General features: G+C 37.4%; 1 protein-coding gene across 4 annotated transcripts in view; it reads left to right on the top strand.

The window, feature by feature from the left end:
* Nucleotides 1–235: 235 nt before the first annotated feature.
* ppp2r3b (protein phosphatase 2, regulatory subunit B'', beta) overlaps nt 236–20,240 on the top strand; it is a 29,141-nt gene continuing 9,136 nt past the window's right edge. For 2 of the 4 annotated variants that reach the window (XM_038284785.1, XM_038284787.1), the window contains exons 1-5: nt 236–428; nt 822–1,208; nt 16,605–16,790; nt 17,127–17,230; nt 17,847–17,949. In XM_038284785.1, coding sequence (XP_038140713.1) covers nt 855–1,208; nt 16,605–16,790; nt 17,127–17,230; nt 17,847–17,949 — 747 coding nt within the window. In that variant the 5' untranslated portion in view covers nt 236–428; nt 822–854. Of the gene's footprint in view, nt 429–821; nt 1,209–9,996; nt 10,474–16,604; nt 16,791–17,126; nt 17,231–17,846; nt 17,950–20,240 lie in introns of those variants that run through there. The other 2 variants (XM_038284786.1, XM_038284788.1) reach the window with 2 other exon arrangements.

Genomic DNA, 20,240 nt, shown 5'->3' with positions numbered 1-20,240 from the left:
TCTGATCTATTAAATATAAAGTTTACGATTGTTACTTGAGTATTTTGTATTCACAGATTCTCAAATACTATTTAAATTAAAACACACGTCTCCAAAGAATAACAGGTGGGTCACTTGGAAGCCCAAAGATCCGATTCCTACGAGTGATCCGAAAGCTGAGATCCCAAAAAACTGTCGGAATTCCCACTGCCAGAAACGAAAGGTTCGAAACTCTCGCGATAGTTCAAAGTGGTTACCAGGGGAACGCGATCTCAAAAGTTATTTGCTCTGTGATTTACATTTACGAAATAGCGCCAGAGCCATCGCTCTACTTTGGTCTTTTTTAGAGTCGCTCAAACTGATGTGCCGCACATGAAGTGTCGCTCATGAAGGAAGCGTAGAGCCATGAGACACGAGGACGTTTCGCTCTGTCGTCCGCTTACAGTAAGGTTTGTATGTTTGGTTAGGTAGCATTAGCATGTCAAAGCTATGTGGCTAACTAACTGACAGTTTTTCGCAAAGTGGCAACATAGATATACACATTTTCAAGATGGCGAGTGTTTATTTATACTTTCCGTGACAGATTAATTGAGAAGGAGAGACGTTTAAGTATTTTTGTGTTCGGAAATAGGGTTTGAATGATCAGTGTGTCAAATATAGGCTCATGTTTACTTTCTGCCTGTGGGCCAATATAGATTGACTGTTCGCGCTTAAATTCGATACTGCTGGCAAGTGACACAGATATGTGTCATTTAAGGCAGAGAGTTACATTTATGCTTATTGTTCTATTGAAGTTATGGGTGTTTTTCTTATAAATTGATGCTACTTTCCCTCCCACACAGGTACGTCCGTCAGAGAAATAACTAGTCACCAAGATGCCGTCCCCACAAGTCCTCCAACCGGTTCTTAAATTAAAGGTTGACGAGCTGTTTTTCAACTGGTTGAGTGATCCTGGGACACAGTCCGCCCTCAAATATGGCCTTGATCTAATTAAAAGTGGACAGTATAACAGCTTGGGTAGTGGGAGAGCACAGGACAAAAGGTCGTTGAGTTTTAACGAGAACAACAACGTTGCATCGCAGAAGAACCTTACAGAGAAGAAACCTGCTCCACTTGGTGCCTCTTCAAGCCCCTCGCCTAACAGCACCCTGCCTTCTCGCAGTAGCAGCAATGCACGAATAACAGGACCCAATGGAAGACAACTACGGAGGTCTGTCAGCACCAAAAAGGTAACCTATAGCTTTTAATCCAAGTCAAGGTTTAAGATGAAAACAGGGCATTCTTATCATTTCCAAACACAAGCTCCTCTCTACTGACATTTCTTTCTTTTGCTTTCATACTTGTCATAATTTGAAGCTGTTTCCGTCCATCCTTCCATATGTCATGTTCTGCTCACAGGAGTAGCTGCTGCAGTTGGGAAACCTAGTAGCTTCTCTATCAACTCATTCTGGGGTTGATTTTCAAGATAGACAAAAGCGAAACACTTTCTGTCTGTTGATCTGCATCCGCATTAGTTGTCGACTATTTCAAATAAACTCTGGGAAAGCATCATTCATAACTGAGACAACATGGCCCTGGAAAACAACATTGATAATATATTGAGGAATCAGGTTACCCCTTCTTTTGAGTTAATATCTTCTCCTTTTCTAAGTAAGATATTATTTACAGATGACCTAAACATTAGATAGGAGTTGTTTATTTGTCAAACAGCCTGTTTTCTGCTGTATAGAAATATGGTTATTTGACTGGTGTGTTTATTTTATATTGGAAACAGGTCATTCAAAGTTCATTTTATTATTGTTATGGAGAGTTATTTCCCATCATAGCAATCATTCAGGATTTTCGAATATGACATGCAGCTTAATATCATTAAATTCAAAAATACTTATTTTCTCAAAGGAAAATTAAATGTAATAACTTAGTTTTTTTTTTTTTTTTTTACGGAGATTCAGCAAGTTTTTGTATGTACTGATAGTGGTTTATCTTAAACCGTATCTGGAGAAGCCTCTTACTAAAGACACTTGGTTGTTGTTTAACAATCTGATGAAGAAGGTGATTAATTGATTGACTTTACTGGTCTCACAGAGGAGAAATTTCCTTGTTACATCAGCTCAAATAGTCAAAGGAGAAGAAGAAGGTGCCAAAGGAACAAAAAGGCGCATGGGATATATACTCACTATGCTCACTGTTGCTAATTATATTGTTCATTTTGTTAGGAAATTAAGAAATCCTTTTTGGAAAACAGAGAACAGAGGCTTCTTTATTAGCTTGTTGAGATTTGTTAAGTCATTAGCTCTAATGCTGTTACCCCAGCAGATGATGCAGAAGAGATCACACTCTCCACAACAGAGTGATAGAAGATATGTAGCATCTTATTGTAAACGCTGAACACCTACATAAGCTTCTTTAGGACGTGCAGTCTGCTCTGTCCCTTTTTGTAAACGGCTTCACAGTTGCGTCTTCAGTGGATTCTGTTGTCTAGGTTAACACAAAGGTATTTATATTATAGCATATTTATCATTTGAGTTACTAAGCCACTACTTGTCTCTGTAATTATTAAGAAAAACGGCTTAATTAACAAGAGAATTAGAGGTAATATACAGTTATGCATGAATGTCACACAGTTTATTTGAATGAAAAGGTGGAATCAGAGTTGACTTGAATCTGTACATCCCAGCCCTCAGATTCTGTCTCATTTGTTTTTGTATTATCACATTTTAACAAAAAGGAGAACATATGTGAGCTTAAGAAACCCCTCATCTTTGTTTTTGTTGGGGGGACAAACTGCCTCAACAGTGATAAAAGCAACCCCCTTTAATCATTACTACTGTTATTTTTTTTTACACTAGAATATCTGTGACCTAAGAACTGCGGTTAAATGATATTCCGATGCAAAATAATTGCCTGTGATACAGTTTGGTATTATATATAGTTTAAAGTTTAAATATTCAAAATAAACTAATTAATTCAATAGTTTTAATATTTTCTTGTTGAATCTATACATGTATGTTTTCTTAAAAGGATATTTGATACATTTTGCTGTTTTGAATGATTGTAATGTTTTCATTTAAGCAATTATTTTCCCACATTAACAGTTGACCCATCAGTATGCATGATGTTGCGCCTCATAAAGGTACACTGGAGCTACTACCCTAACAAAAAAGTTTTCCAATGCACTGGATGGTGCTATATTTGTACTTTAAGTAGAATTAAAAACAATGTTTTATTCCATGACTTCATGGAAGTAATAGGTGCAGCTGCAGAGACACGCCTGCATACTTTCCAAAATAACACTGGATGTGTTTATTGTGCTGTACACTTGTCATTTTCTAATGGATTTTTACTTTCTCCTGCTGGCCACAAGAGGCTGCTGATAACCTCACAGTAATTATGGGATTCAAAGAGCTTTCTTGTTTGGGTCTATGTTTTAGATATCAATCAAACACTTTTAAAATTTGCACAGCCTCTCCTTTAACTGAATAATAGTTTGCTGACCCCACCCTACCTATTTTGCTCAGGTTAATCCCTTTGTTATAGATCATAGTTTGTTAAATCTAAGCCCTTATTATAAATACTTATAAATATGGGTTTGCAGGAAAAGTTATTTAACCAAAAAAGATTCTAATATCTGATAAAGAGCTTTTGTCCTCGTATTGAACTTTGAACTTGAGTGAGTGTGATGACGCAGAGACGGTCAGGCAGCTGGGTGTACGTCCTTCACAAGATTACCCATATGTTGACATGCTAAAGATGGGCACAAGTTAACATTCATGTACCGGTAGTTATTAGCTGATTGTGTGTTTTCTCTCTCTGTCTGGAAGACCAGTACAGGAGCTTGTATTGTGAAGTGATGAGCTGATTTCACAATTCTGTTTTGTTAGAATAGGTTTCTTTTCCATCTCCTAGCTGCACTGCTTGGAAACTTTACTAAAGGGTTTAATGAATTTAATCAGGAGCAGTCTGTGTGACTGCATGCTTTCACACCCCCTCCTCCCCATAACCTTTAGCCCCAATACCCTCTCACCAGAGATAATTGTAAAGCAGCTGTTGGACAGTACCGTATTCTGCTCTGATGTACCATGTTTTACAGCTGCTCTGTGTCACTCGCCGTCGACGAGATCCTGATGCAGGATGGGTGTGATACTTCTATTTTAAGACAACAAAAATCAATTCCAGCATTCAGAGACATTCTTTAAAGGATTACTCAAAAATTAAATTTATGTCACACCGATGCCGGCTGGAACAGCTGCTCTGACTTTGACATCAGACACTGATAAAGATAGCCTTGGTTCCCTTGTGTTGGCATTAGATACCCAGAACTTTGGCTGAGAGATGAGGTGTGGCAGCGCATTCATCCTCTGCTTAATTTACTTTTATACTGCCTCTATTAGATTCTTTACATCTTCAGGATAGGTGGTTGTAGATTGTTTAATCAAAGCATGTACAGTAAATGCAAGGTCTCTATAAAGATTGGCTTTCCTTCCTTTTAGCTCGACTTGTATACCCGTCTTGTGACTACAGTTCATACTGCGGTGCCAGTGATGCATTTTAAACAGCTTTTCTTAGACCTGTCTATAATAACACATTTTTCAACCTCTGACTTTTTTTAACTAGCAGCATAGCTGCTGTTACAAGCAGGAGCTCGGAGATCAGGTTATCTGTTGCACGTCTTACAAAGGGGGGGGCGTGGCGTCTTTCAGTTTCTCGCAAGTGCTTTTGTTTTTGTCATATTTGTGTGTCAGGAGGGGACATCTTTAGAAAGTGGTTTTTAAACCAGAGTGGAAATAACTAGCAGTAGGTACGTACGTTTATGTTCTGTAACTGCAGACATAAAATGGGAGACGGGATGAAACACCCTCCTAAATCTACACTGTATATTTTAAGCTAGCTGTTATTTTCTCACTTAAGGTTTTTTTTTTCTGTGTTATTCTTGTATTTATTTTCAATTTGTTTTATTCATAGTGCTGAATCTGATATACAGTTTAAATGAATCAAATAGATGCGTAAACCGTCATTCGGTTCAGTTTTCGGCTGGTTTCTGTATTATGAAGAAGTTGGCGTCAGATTTCACATTCAGATTCACATTGATCAGGAAAAACTAGACCATCTTTATTGGGTTAGAACACCAAAAGGGCCTGTTATCTTGAAATTTGGATGAGTTCAATTACAAATTCATTATAAATAAACAATTTGTTGTTACCTATCATTAATAAAATAGAGAAAAAAAAATTCAGAAAAGAATTGCTCTGGATATTATTCCCAGTATCCTCTGGGCAGATTAGACCATCCTCTTATCAGCTATATTTCTTGTGGGTAATAAACCTAAGGAAGGTTAACTTAGCATCAATGGTCCTCTTCTTCTGCTGAGCAGCGTTGTAGACTTTTCGGCATGCGTTCCACAGTGTGACCGCGCCGTTACTTGTATGCTTATGCAAGATGGTTGATCTGCTTACATCATGCTGTAGACGTTGGCATCCTTGCTGCCGTCAGTCAAAGAGTTTATCGTGTTACCAGTAAATCAGGCCTATATGTTTGGCACATTTTCACATTATGTTTCTAATCCCTGTCAAGCATATGAAGCAGCAGGAGTGTTCTTACTCATGATGTAACTCCTGATATAGCTTAATATGTAACTCATCACTGTGGGGCAATTAGGTTAGTAAAGCTATATAATTAAAGCGATCAATTCTCCTATTTGCTGCTATTGACAGTTATATTTAATTTAGTATACTTTAGTAGAGGTTTCTGGTCCATGTTGAGTTTATACATCAGGAAATCAAGTGATTTTGTGTCTTTTTATATTTTGATGTGATTTTATTTTTTCTCACTTAAGCTTTTATATAAAATGGCTTGTTTACTACAGATACATTTGACTGATGAAAATGAGCTACTAATGATTTTCCAGTTTAAGCCAGCTCACACTAGTCTTTGTTTGCTAGTCATTTTTTTTTAGAATTTAGCTGTTGTGTAATGGTGAAGATGACCAGACACATGTTTGTGTACAAATCAGATTTACTGCAGGGTTTTACAGATTAGACACACATGCTGCAATCAGTGAGTTTTTGTTTTTGTTTTTTGTAAATTGATCCATCTGACTAAAGCAGCTTTGACGGTCTGTTGGTGATTTGTGGTTTGGATCGATTGCTAAAGGTTTCCCATCCTCGTGATTTAAGGGCAAACGCTCATATAATCCCATAAGGAGGTTAAACTCTAATCGCCATCACATGCTGTTGTGCCACCTCCTATCTTATATATTTCAAACTCAGTTTATTCCATATTGGAGACAAAAAAAACATAGTTTTATAACAATAAAAAAAAAATAAAAAAAATTTTTGTATTGTTTTCCAATTTAATTTTTATTTGGTACGTGTATATTGTTCAATTGGACAACTGAGGCGATTTCAAGGTAATTTACCACACAAACAGGACACTTTTTTTGCCTAAAATTTGCCATCAGATAAGAGATAAGCATTTCAATTTCAGTTTTATGAAATGCATGGCACTAGTTTTTATAAAATCATGTCAGTTTGCAAGAAATTATCAAGGAAAGTTCAGAAGATTCTTTTGAGTCAATGACTTTATGTTAGTCTCTCCTCCTTAGGAAGCATGAGTGCTCATTTGTAGGGGTGAGTCTCGGCATACGTATTGCGATATGATACGTGTTCCGATACTTGGGTAACGATACGATATTACCACGATATTGCAATATCAATATATATTTTACCCAGCAGTTATCAAAACTAAATGTATAGATAAAAAAGCAAGGAGCAAGTGCTATATATGTTTATCAGAAACCGTGTTCTGAGTCAGTCCACGCCTCCCACTGTGACTGCCTCAGCTGCAGAAATGGAGCTGTGCTGCACAACTAAAGAGCCCCATGGCACCATCAGAGTGGCGATGCAGAGGTAGCTTATTTTCCCTCACTGGTTTAGATATGTTTTTTTTTTTTTTTTTTATTGATATTAGGAGCTGAAAGATCAATATTATATTGGGCAGCTGAAAATCGCGATGCATTACCGATGTGAAGTGTCAGGGTTGGTGGATAACAAATGAGATTTGCACAGGAAAACAAAAAAAAAATCAGGTTTTAGTTTTTCTTTGCGAGGAGAGAGTAAAAAGTAAAAGCTTGTTACTGATATAAGTTACCGTAGAATTCGCAGGTATCTGTTTTATTATTAGAAGAATCACCCTTTCCCTGTAAATGTTTTTTTTTTTTCTTTTTTTAAAGAGACTTCTGAACAGTGTTTCCTCCAAGATGCTCAGTTGCGCACTGCTCAAGCATTCTCGGCACAATAAAATCTATGCAGCCCATAAAATTAAATCTAACATAAACTGAAAAATCAATTAGACAAATACAACGTTCTTTTCTGTATCATTTTGAATCCATGTAACATTCTTTTTTCAACTTAAATCCAACAATGAAAATACAAGACACAACAGTTTTTTTTTTTTACTCTGAATTTCAACTAAATTGTTGTGACTTATTGTTGCCTTATTTTGCATTTTTGTGCTGTATTTTATTCTTTTACTGTGTTTAATTCATTTAAGCTATGTTCAGCACTTTTATTTTCAGCTGTAGCTTTTTTTAAAGTGCTCTATAAATGATGATGATGATGAATTTCATCTGTAATATAGACAAAATGGGAACATTTATTTTCGCTTTCTCGTTTGAACTCATAGCGTCGCGTCTGGCATGTGCAAGCTGGTGTTACATTTTTCAATCAGCTGCTCTGCCGTAAGATCTACTCTTCAATCCCAGTTTCAAATATCAATACCAAATCAGTTTAATACATTTAAGAATTGTATCTGTGTATGGTTAATAAAATGTCAGTGTCTTTTTAAAAGAGGGTTAAGCAAATTACTTTTTTTAGTGTATCAAAGTGCGCTAGAGTTGCATAAATAATCCAACAGATAGAGGTATATGTGGCGATCCAAATTATTCATCAGTCTAAGCTTCCAGAATAATGAAAGTCACCAGCTTGTAACAGCCCCACCATCTAACATGCACACAGTTTAAGACCTGTATGTTCAGTGTAGCGCAATGCTTCATGTGAATTTTTTTATGTTAGTAAATTAAAGTACATGCACAAAATGAAAACGGAGGCTAATCTACAGATTTTCCAGGGTTTCCGCAGGTCATTAAAAATAATTAAAATCATTAAATTATAATTTTTTTAAATAAGGCCTTAATTGGCATTAAAATTCATTAAATGTGCTTATAATGGCATTTAAAACGTTTTATTAAAAAAAAAAGTTTATAAAACTATTTCTTCAGATATATCAAATATAACTGGTTCCATGTGTTTATTTACATATATATATATATATATATATATATGAGATTAATGGGTACTTGTTGATGACATTAAAATTATTTCTAAAAGCTTTAAAAGAGCATTAAAAAGCATTAAATTAGAGTTACTCATTCCTGTATAAACCCTGTTCTCAGTCATGGTTACCGAAGCACTTAGATGTGAATAGCTAAAGGAGATCCATCACAGCTTGGGGATGGATTTCAAGCATCTGGTGCTGATTTTGAAAGATGATTTAGTTAATGAATTATATCAAAACAGCATCCAGAAACCATCTGGAGTTGGCATATTTATACAAGGAGAAGGAAAAACGTGAAAAAATATTAACAATTTAACCCCAATATGTTCATATTCTGACATTACTTAATATTCCTTATTATTAATTAATATTTTATTATTCATGCATATTATTCATGGCCTGCTTTTACTAAAAACTGATAAAAAAAAAAAATCTAGAAAGACTTAGAGGAATTTATACCAAAACAGAAGCTTCAGCACACGTCATTGTGCAAAATGTGAATGTCTTCATGTGAGCAAAAAGTTATGTCTGAAAGGCGTAAAGTCTCATTTCTTCCAGAGCAGGACTCTTACATATAACAGAATAAGCATCTCATGATCAAGTGTTTTAAGTTTTGTTTTTTTGTCTTTTTTTATATGAAGTTGGCCAAAAATTTATATTAAAAGTAAACTAATGGAAATTGATTCTGTTATCTCTTATTATTTTAATAAAGGATGTAGCTTTCTATGATCCCGGGTTTATTACAGGTTTAATATTGGTGTTGCCTCAGCATGCACATCTGATGTTGCTCACAGTGGCCGTCGATGTACTCAAGGGGCCCTGTGTGTATGCACAGACACATGAAAAATTAGACAAAACATTTCATTTCACCTGATGAATCTAGATGTTTCTGAAGCTCGGGTGAATTTAGCATCATACCAGGGCAGCGAAAACTGGAAGTGGATGTTTGTTTAAGGACTAAAGATACCACCTAGTTTCCCCATATCTAGTTTCTTGGGTTGCCCAAACAGTGTTTGGTGTTGCTTTTAATAGGTTGGTAATCATTCTTTGAGTTTGACATGCCATCCCAGCCCCCTTCCACCCCTCGATTGCCCATCAACTATAATAAGACCTGGAATGACAGGCAGCTCAAGCTTGCACAGGGAAGGCAAAACAAAAATCACAAAGATGGAACGTTAAATACTTTGTAATACATGTGATTTATAGGTGTTTATCATTAGACCCACAGCCCCTTTGTCTCAGAATAATTAACCCTACATCATTTACTTTCCTAGTGTTACTTGTTTACCTTCACTGCTGGAGTTTTGTTTGCTTTTTTTTTTTTTAGCAGCGGTTTAATCCAGATTTTATTTTAGTTATTTGTAGCTTATATTACAAACTTTTTTTTATTTTAAGGAATTGTTTTGTCAAATGGTGTTTTGTCAAAACCTGTCCTACCTAGGGCTGTGTTTCTCCTAATTTTTGTGTGCATAAACTCATCACTAGACATGATTTAGCGATATATCCTAATATCAAGGTGCCCCCCGCACCTCTAATTGATCTCTGAATACTGTAGGCAGCAACAAGTCCGTCTCTTTACATAACCTTCCATGAGCATGGAGGAATGTAAACTGGAAAGGGCAGATCCACCGCTCACACCCCTCCCATCTTACAAACAGTCCAAGTGAGTCCTACACACATGCACCCGGTCACTTCTTATCTCTCAAACAGCTTTGAAGCAAGAGTTCCCTGACCCGTCCGCATGTGTGTACGTGCACACTAGGTAGAGTTGGGGACAGCAGGCAGAGCTGAGATTTTTGCGAGCACCGGATCTGGAATGGGAGGGAATGTCACAGTAGCAGCTGCTCCCTTGCATTAAGAAGCTCCCAGTGTGACAGAGGACAATCACAGGGACATACCCAAAGAAGAGCCTCCACTGTGGTGGACCTGACAGTGCAGACTGCCTCTGGTTTGTGCAGCCCAGAGGGTAGCGCTGGATTGAGTGTTTTTTTTGTGTGTTTTTGTGATTGCCCCATCCTGTCTGGAGCAAAGATGAGGATGAGGGAGCTGTCTCTACGTCAGGATCCCGACCTTAGGAAGGAGCTGGCTCTCCTGGCACGTGGATGTGACTTTGTTCTGCCTTCTCGGTTCAAGAAGAGGCTCAAAGCCTTCCAACAAGGACAGGCAGGTGTTTTTTATCAGCGTATTCAACTTCCTGTCCTAATATTCAGAAACTGTTGCTTGTTTGCCTTTTGAAATGGAGTGGTTAAACTTTCTCTGTTTGTTTCACTTTTATCATGAATTACTTTAACAGTTTTATGGGAGTTTTTTTGGTAACGAGGATTAATTTTGTCCATTCAAACTTGAATGACATTTTATTCTTGATTACGTTTTTCTGTGGTACAGTGTGTTCAGCTCTCTCTGTTCAGACCACATCATTTTGAATGTGCAAAATGTCATGTGGCTTAACAGTTGTGCTCAAGAGCTCTGCAAGCGTGAAAGCGAGAGAGAGAGGACAGCACAGGGCAACGGGAGATGTTTATGTCCTTTTATAGCCATTGCTGATACCAACACAGAGCACTGACAAGCAGAGGATCAGCAGCATTTGTCATTTGTCAGGATAAAATAAGCAGATTATCACTTGTGGTTTACGAGCATCTTTTGAACCAGCGCTAGAATCTAAAGGCTTTATTAAGTTATTGTTGAAAGCTTTATCGATGACGGACCAATGCAAACATCAGAGGCCTAATTTTACATCTTAACAAGATGCATTGTGGGTCAGTTTTTTTCATTATCACTCAGTCACAGATTGATTTACTCGTAAATATCTGTCAAGCAAATGGGCCTTGGTTTTAAAGATTATGACAGAGGGTAACATGTTGGATGCAAGCTGCTTGAATAGTGCAAAATAACATTGACTGTGTTTTTCAGCTGTCATGATATGATTCAAATGGTACGCTCATTTTTTTTTCTTTTTGTTTCTGCCAAATAAGGATTTTAATAGTTTTATCTCATAGCTCCCTTTGCAAAATTCCTACTAACTCTTTGTCTTCATCATTGATGTTTACATGGCTTCCATATTTTCTAAAAATGTGTTTTAATTTGGAATGACTTTGAATTAAGATTATGATTACCTTCTGATTATGATAATGCTGAGATCTGTTTGTAATTCCCATTGAAATGGGGACAACCACAGTAAAAAAAAAATGGATTCTGGATTTGACTGGTTGTAGTTTTGTCTTTGTTGTTGTTTTTCTTTTCTAACCACTAAAACATTAGGTGAAAAAGTTGCTTTGGTTTGTTTCAATGCAAGTAGAAGTTTTGAGTTCAATAGAAAACGCAGAAATTAGACAATCCTTATTGATTTATTAAAGGAAAATTCCGGTTTTTAACACTTTTAGCCCCTTTTCTGTAGTGTCCAGGATGAAATCGAATGATCGACACCAAAATTTTGACAATTGGTCCTGTCTCTGCTATTTGGCTCATGCAGAATCCCCCCCTGGCTGCTTCAGAATGGCTTTCATAGTGCATGTCCGATAATGTCCTTAAAACAACCTTAAACGATCTTTTTTTAAAATATGCTACTCACCGGGTCGTCAGCGCTGTTCAATGACGTTCCAAAAAAAGTTTCGTGAAGAAAAACCGTTCCTGTAGTGTTTTATTTAGCATTTTGTAAATCCCATTGAGTTCTGTTGGAATAGTCAATATCCCTCCGCCACCGGAAACGGAAATGGGGCCTGTTTACGCTTAGTTGTAGTCTTTTCGCAAGGCCCAAGTGTTTCTGCTTCACTCTGTGTACTCCGACGTCGAGGTGCTAATGTCTCTGTTAAACACTTAAAAAAACTCTGAAAATGGAATACGAAAGGTGGATTCTTGAGGAGGACATTTTGGACTTTGAGTTTGACGGTAGAGGATACCGTCGCCAACTAGTGGTCTGGAGTGTGCAACGCTTCAGATTCGAACGGGAAGCGGAAGTTTATAAGCGGTTGTGATGTATCGGAAAAAATAGTTCTGGGATTTGCAAAATGCAAAATAAAACAAGACAGGAGCGGTTTTTCTTCACGAAACGTTTAAGGTTGTTTTAAGGACATTATCGGACATGCACTATGGAAGCCATTCTGAAGCAGCCAGGGGGGGATTCTGCATGAGCCAAATAGCAGAGACAGGACCAATCGTCAAAATTTTGGTGTCGATCATTCGATTTCATCCTGGACACTACAGAAAAGGGGCTAAAAGTGTTAAAAACCGGAATTTTCCTTTAATGCATTTGTTCCCAAGCACCACAGACTACACACTGTTGCTTGAAATGCTGTTTTGGTGGGAGTTTATATATTTAGCTCATTTATTGAAACAAAAGAAATATTAACACTTAGTGTTTGAACTGCTGATCACTAAAGACCAATCTAAAAAAAAAAACAGATTTATGATCTCTGTTTAATCAGTTTGGTCCCTCTCAAGTTGCAAAGATGTATAACACTTTAAAAAACAAACTGACCAACTAACAGAACAGGTATCTGTTTATTTGCTCTAAGAGATCAAAAGAAAACATGCTGGTTACTGCTTTGTCTTCTATTAAAGTAAGCTTATCATGATTAGCAACCAGTCCTCATACTTTGGCGTACCAATCGGAAAACCTGCATTATTGTTGTAACATAAACAACAGCACTGATCTTACAATAATCCAGCAGAGCACTGGAAACATTATCAGAATCATCCAATGGATTACTGCAAGGTTTAAAGCTCACCCTTCATCGTTCGGTTATTCTCACCCTGATGCCGGCTAACAGTAATATCACATCTCTGTCCTCAAGAGATTTAAACAGATTTCTTCTGTACAACAGTTATTAGTGTGAAGTGTAAAAACATGACTCATCGTACACAGGCCTGGCTGGGGGGAGTTCAGTTCAGTGGCTTCACCTTTTATTAACCCACCAAGATTTTATTTCCTGGTGCAAATAAAGGATTTTTATAATTAGATATCTTCACAGCTTTGGAAAAGTCCAAAAAAGGATTTGGGGTGTCATATTTTGACAAAAGGAGGTATAAGACCACTGCTTAGATTATAACATGTTCTAATTACTAATCTGGTCTAAAATGTGGATTATTTTCAGATGGTCTATTTTAGAATAATGATTTAATGTATTGCTCTAGTGCAATAATATAAAATGCGCATCTGTTGCTCTATTATTTGAAGATTATTTGAATTGTTTACCAGAAACACAGAAGAAGAAACACAGTGACGATCTGCTAAAGAAAGAACCGATCATAACCTCCAAAAACAGAGACTGATGAGGTTATTTTAGGGCTGATTAATAAACTGAAATATGTATTAGAATATACATCTATCATATCAGTCAATATTGATAATTATTGATCTGTTTTTTGTCTTGCCTATTTAAAATTAGGACCAGGGGGAGCCCAGGATTTAAACCGTAACCATAAAATTTTGTAATTGCAAGCTTTAATGAGTCAGTCTTATGATTAGGGCTGCAACAATTAATCAAATTAATTGTGATAATCGACTTTTGAAATAATCGTCAACTAATTTATTAATCGAATAAAAGTTAACTGGAGTGTAGAGACTCTAAAATGTGTCTTTAGCTGACAACAACCCACCTAGAGCAGCAATTATACCAAAATAAAAATAAGGGGTATATACAGTATTTTTCATTTAAGATAAAAATCTTTTGGTCTGTCAATATCCTCTAACAGAACTCCTCAAGTGGAAAAGCTTTATTTTCACTTGGTTTAATAATAAAAAAAAGTATTCTTTAAGGAACCTTTTGCTATCAGATTGGTTGATTAATCAAAAAAATTATCAACAGAATAATCCCTTTGCAAAATAATTGTTAGTTGCAGCACTAGCTATGACCAACCTAGCTTAGCCTAGCTTGGCCTTCATAAGCTGAGAGGCTAAATCCTTTCCTCAGGATGAAGCTTTTGTGGAATATGATAAAAAAAACTCCTATCCACTAAAATGGAAAACTTTAAATCCTTTGTTGAAGCTATTGAATGAATCTAGGTATCCAATAATAATATATAGATTGTCTTTTTTAACCTATATTCACATTCTGCTCACAAGAGCAGGTAGAGAGACTATGTTGGTAGCCACAGCTCTTTGTTCATCAATGCAATGTGATCTGCTAACCTGTAGCATTGTTCCGTTTGCAATACCAGTATGGGAATGGGGACAATGCTGGCATCGGTACTGGTGAGTATTGCAGTCCAGACGCGCTTGTCCAAAGTGGGGTCGCGAGGGGTGCTGGTGCCTATCCCCAGCAGTCAATGGGCGAGAGGCAGGGTACACCCTGGACAGGTCGCCAGTCCATCGCAGGGCACCAATCCGATACCATATAATTTAAAATAGGAATCTATTCACTGGTTAGACCCGTTGGTTCTGACACAGTTCTTCTGTGCCGCTCTTAAAACAGTTGCGATGTGCTTCCACCTGCTGTTTCAGATGGATGAAGAGCTGATCACCTGACACCTGAGATGGAGCCTCCTTTTATTATTACTACTAGTGTTTTTTTATAATGTTCTATTAAAAAAAAATAAATGATTTAAATCTGCTGTATTCATTCATGTTTCTAATCAGGGGTTTAACCTCAGCCAGGCCTTACCACAATGATAACCATATCGCAGTCATGCAGGCGTAGTATGATTATATATTTTTATTGTAACATACTGGTATCGATACTCGGTATCGGCCAATACTTGCAGCACAACCATCGGAATCGTATCGGGTTAGGAAAAATGGTACCAGAACATCTCTACCAACAGACTTTTTAGAAATAAGTGGTATTTTTAGAACATCAGGGTATGTTTGAGTCTTTTTATACAGCCATAAAACTTTCTACCATTTTTGATTTATGAAAAAATTTAAATAACTGGAAAATAATATGGCCTATTTTTGCCTTGTATAAAGATGATTTGATAGTTTGGAAGAAAAGTAAAACCTCGAACTAAAAGCTATTCCTGACATTTTGAATTGATAAAAGCTTCCTGGATGGGAAGCGAAATGTCTTCAAACTTGGAAACAAAGTCCAGTGGACTGTTTTTTAACTTTTTTTTTTTTTTGGGAAAGAAAAAAAATCAACTTTGATTAAACAAGGTAATGCTGAATTTATGTGGGCTCTTTTTCTAAACAAAAGTAAAACTGTTTGCCGCAGGTTCTGTTCATAGCTGGCTTTATTTCCCTCGTTTTCTATTAGCCTGATACAATAACATGTATCCAGAGTTGTCTTTTTGGTGTTGGTGCTGTTTACCTTCTGAGTTATTATAGAGTTTTGTTTGTTAATAACAAGTGTACTTTGAAACTTAACGTTTTATGTCAATTGTGCTCGACAACAGGTTGTAAAACACACAAAGTAAAATGATAAACTTGATGACCTTGTTCCTCTGTTTTGCTATTCTTTGCTTTTTAGGAAAACTGTGCTGAAAGAGATTTAAGGATTTACTGAAAAAAAAAAAAATATATATATATATATATATATATATATTGAACAGATGCTGTGATATATTTATGGCACATTGCTTATGGTTGCTAACAACCTCTAAATGCAGAACTCTGCTGTTCTGCTGTTTATCATATCAGAAATTTAAATTGACCTTCTCTACTGCATGCCTCCGCTAATCAAATCATTAAGTCTGCCTTTCACTATTACTTTACCACTGCCTCTAATCAGGTGGCAGCTTCATGTAAACCATGAAAAGACAAAATTGCTAGTTTTGGTTTTGTAGTCTCTATTTTTTTAAGAGAAAATGTAATAGCTATTAAAAAGCCATATTTCATAATAGAAACTTTGGCTTTACATCCAACATCAGCATACTGAGTGATGACAAAGTTTTTGGCAAAACATGTTCTATTGATTGCTTTCTTAGTGTCAAAGTCTTCACAACATAGTATTTTAATGGGTTCAACTTGGTCTGAGGGCTTCATAAATCACAAAGAGTGAAAAACTAATGTGTTAATCTCTTCTGTTTACTTTTTATAAATTTGTTTTTTTAAGAAAAGCTACAAAATAAATCCTGGTTTAAGCATTTTTAACTAGAAAAAGGATTATGTTGTCAAGAATTACTGACACCTATGACTTAATATGTATCATAATTACCATTAGAGCCTAAGGAATATCTATTACAGATAAGTGGATAATGATTATGAGTGCTGAGTATTCACATGCCCTTTCTGATGAGGTCTTGCATATCCTAAGAGATACTTTTACATATGAAACCAGCTGAGGAGTGTTGGCATATAGACATATCAGTTAGTAGCATAACACTTTTTGACCCTGTTCTGTTTTTTGTTCCTAATTCAGGCCCAGGTGAGGACGACGGAGCCGGTAACCACCGCACTGAGTGAAAGCATTCCCAAGTTTTACTTCCCACAGGGCCGGCCCCAAGCCAACCTCAACATCGACGGCCTCATTTCCAAAATTGAGAAAATATTTTCACAATTCCCAAATGAAAGGGCCACCATTGAAGACATGGGGCTGGTAGCCAAGGTGAGAACGTGAGCTGTTGCGTCGCGGTTCAGCCGCCCACCGGCGGATTGTTTTCGTTGGTGCCACTGGGCTCCCGACGATTTGAATATTTGTTGGTTTTAAAACCCCCATGGAAAATATCATTTCCGTGTTGCTTAGGAATGTGGTCAGTGGCCTGAGGAGCACCTGAGAGCAATGACAGCTAGGTTTACTTTGGGAACCCTGTAAATTATATCATACTGCTTTATTTCTCTTTTAAAAAGTTTTGAATTAAAACTCGCATATGCGCTTCTTTTATCCTTGCCCTCTCTATAATCGGCACTTATCATACTCTGCATTTTTTTTCGCTCTCTTTAGGCCTGTGAGTGTCCCCTCTACTGGAAAATGCCATTGTTCTGCTCAGCTGGAGGCGACAGGACGGGTTTCGTCTCTGTACACAAGTTTGTGGCTATGTGGAGAAAGTAAGACAATAGCTATTTTTATTCTCTGTAGACCATTGGGTCATTCACTCCCAGCCAAACAGCTCACACATTGGCCTCTGAACAATATATGACAGCTCGCTCCGGGAACATGGACACTGAAGGGTCATTATGACACTTTGCTTTTCATTCCTAACAGATAGCATTGGCTTTAGAGAGACACAAAGCAAAGCGGCATTATATGCACAGCACAGTAGGGCGTAGGAACCGTCCACTTAGTGTCTTACTGTATGAAACAGAGATGTTCTGGTGTTTTTATAAAAGTGTCTGTGTGCTGAATGCTGTTGCATGCAATAGGCATGCCCTTGTTTTAATGTACAAGTCTCCAGAGAGCAGGATAGACGTAGCCTTTGACTTAAGCTCATGACTGAACCATTCTAAGTTTAGAGGCCACCGCAGGCACTTTAATTATTACCTCTACCAACATGAGCACCTTAATCAACCTGCACCGATGCAGAATTCTAATTTCAGAATGTATTATTCTGTACTTGTGGTTTTTAGTTTAAGAAGTTAAGCCTTGACTGAATGATAAAAAAGTAGCTTTAGAGCTAAAGAGGAAGCAGCCTCATAACCATCTGTTCTCTCTTTGCTTTTCCAGAACGCTGCAGACCTGTCACGATGATGCTTCTAAATTTGTGCACCTCTTGGCCAAGCCTGGTTGTAATTACCTGGAACAAGACGACTTTATTCCATTCCTTCAGGTATTGACTGCAGCACACCCAGGGAGAGAAAGCAAGCAAGCACTCATACATGCTGAGCAGGCTGTGTGGGATGGCAAAATTGCCCCGGTTTGGGTAGTGCAAACTGTGCTTAATTTGTGGCATGCCCCTTTAAAGACCTTCCTTATTTATGTAAAGAAGGGAGAATTTGTGTTTTTTCTATATTGCCTTGCAGAGGTACTTGCTGCATGTTAGAATACTTGTTTCTTCTGCATTTTAATGCTTTATTGCAGTTTTATGTGATTGAACAACACAAAGTAATGCATAATATGTTGTGGAAAGAAAAGGGTGCAGGTTTTCCAGACTCGCAAGAAAAAAACAAATCTTAAATGCATGGTGTATATTTGTATTCAGCCGCCTGAGTCGGGATTTTGTAGAACTACCTTACAGCTCCTGGTTTTTGCATGTCTACACACAGCAATACTCCAGCCTTGCCTTTGATTCATGATTATATTTAGGTTTGATCTAGACTTGACCTTTGCGACACATGAATATATGTTGATCTAAACCAGCCATTGTAATTCTGGCACTGTGTTAAGGGTCATCCCTCTGCAGGAAAACAGACCTGCCTCCTCTCCAGGTTCGCCTTGTGTTTAGCTCCATCCATCTTCCCATCTTTTTCAATTATTATTTTGTGTCCCTGCAAAAAACAAGCCTCCCCACAGCATGATGCTGTCTCTGCTATTTGTTACCATAGCATCAGAGCGCTGTGCAGCATCGGTTTTCCTCTATCATTTACAGTTAGGCCAAGCTGCTCAGTATTGAACTTCTTCTTCCCTATATTAATTGTGGCAAAGTATCAGTAATCGCTACTCTCTTTCATGAAAGCCTATTTTGCCGAGTGGGAGGCTGAAAGTTGCTGCATCATCAACCTCCTCCACCTGAACATTGGGGCCCCTGCAGCTCTTTCAACATTATCAGTCTCTTGACGCTTTCGTCATTTCTAGGTTAATTTCACAGTCTGTTCTGCTTTAAACGTCTTGATTTGATCCCTGACCCGTTTGGTGTATTTCTTTGTCTTCATGATGCAGTTTGTTTATTTCACAGAACACCTGAAATTATGCTGTGATTAAATTACGCACATAAAAATCAGGTGACTGTTATGTGTCATTGTTTGCCCTGGACTTTATTCAGAGGGTAAAATATCTAATAAGGTTAAATACAAAATCACACACACTTCAGAGTTTGTAAAAAGGTTGGATAACGTCAATCTCCTTCCCTTTTATAAGGATGTGCTGCTCTGTGTTGTTCTTTCTCATAATTCCAAAAAAGTAAAAAAAAAAAAAAAACAATTTATTGGACTGTTTCCAAGTTTGAAGACGAGTTCCCATCCAGGAAGCTTTTTCAATTCAAAATGTCAGAATTAGAAAATTGAACCGGATGAACGGCTCTGGCCCTTAAGAATGGAGAGTCGTTTGGGTTCTTTGTTAGCCTGCAGTACCTCATACTGGTCTATGCCTCAATGTTCCAGTAAAATACTGTGCTTGTTGCCTAAAAAAAATCTGTAGTTAGATATATTTTTGCTAGACCCTTTTGATGTCATGGAAAACTGGAGCAGATTAGAGGGAGATTTATAAGAACGATTTTGTGTATTTCATTGTTGAAGGTAAACAAACAGCTTTAAAAATGATCCCACAAAAAAACCTGAACCCAGTTCTAATTGAGTTGTTGGCCATCTGTAAACACGTAGCCCAGCTTCAGTACCCGTTTTGTGTGTTTTCCTTTCCATCTGGCAGGCTCTTTGTGTGCCAGACTGGCCTTTCCATACACCTGACTCCCATGCATGCTTGCATGAGCTTTCAGTCTGAGCTGAGCAGCCGTTAGCATAGCAGCAGAGATTCTCTGTGACAGATGCCGTTTAATTTGTACGCTTCCTCTCAGCGAATCGGCTTTGACCGTTTTGATGAATGAAAGGTGGATTGCAGTGGAGTAGATTTGACTGTCGCAGCCCGTTTCCTACAGCCGGTGATTTATGTGTTTTCTATGATTTAATTTCTCCCAGTAAGAGTCAAAGAGGCATGACGGCTGCCCTGGAATAAGGCCTTTTAATTTCATCGCCACCATTGCATTTATGTCAACACTGTGTTCCTTTAGTGGTCACCAAGAAGCTGAATTGAGAAAAAACATGAATAATTGTTCTAATAAGTGTATAACTATAGTTTATTAGGAATAAAGTCATTTCCTGATTTATGGCATTATGAGAGAAGCAGTCTCTAATAAACATCTTTATGCTCGACCGTCTCACTGGGTCTGTTAAGATTTCAAAGAGACAT

Source organism: Cyprinodon tularosa, unplaced genomic scaffold (genome assembly GCF_016077235.1).
Source record: "Cyprinodon tularosa strain WSP-4 unplaced genomic scaffold, ASM1607723v1 ctg202, whole genome shotgun sequence".
In the NCBI taxonomy this organism is placed as follows: Eukaryota; Metazoa; Chordata; class Actinopteri; order Cyprinodontiformes; family Cyprinodontidae; genus Cyprinodon; species Cyprinodon tularosa.
The sequence above is the reverse complement of the archived record's forward strand: the minus strand, read 5'-3'. Positions and strand labels throughout refer to the sequence as shown.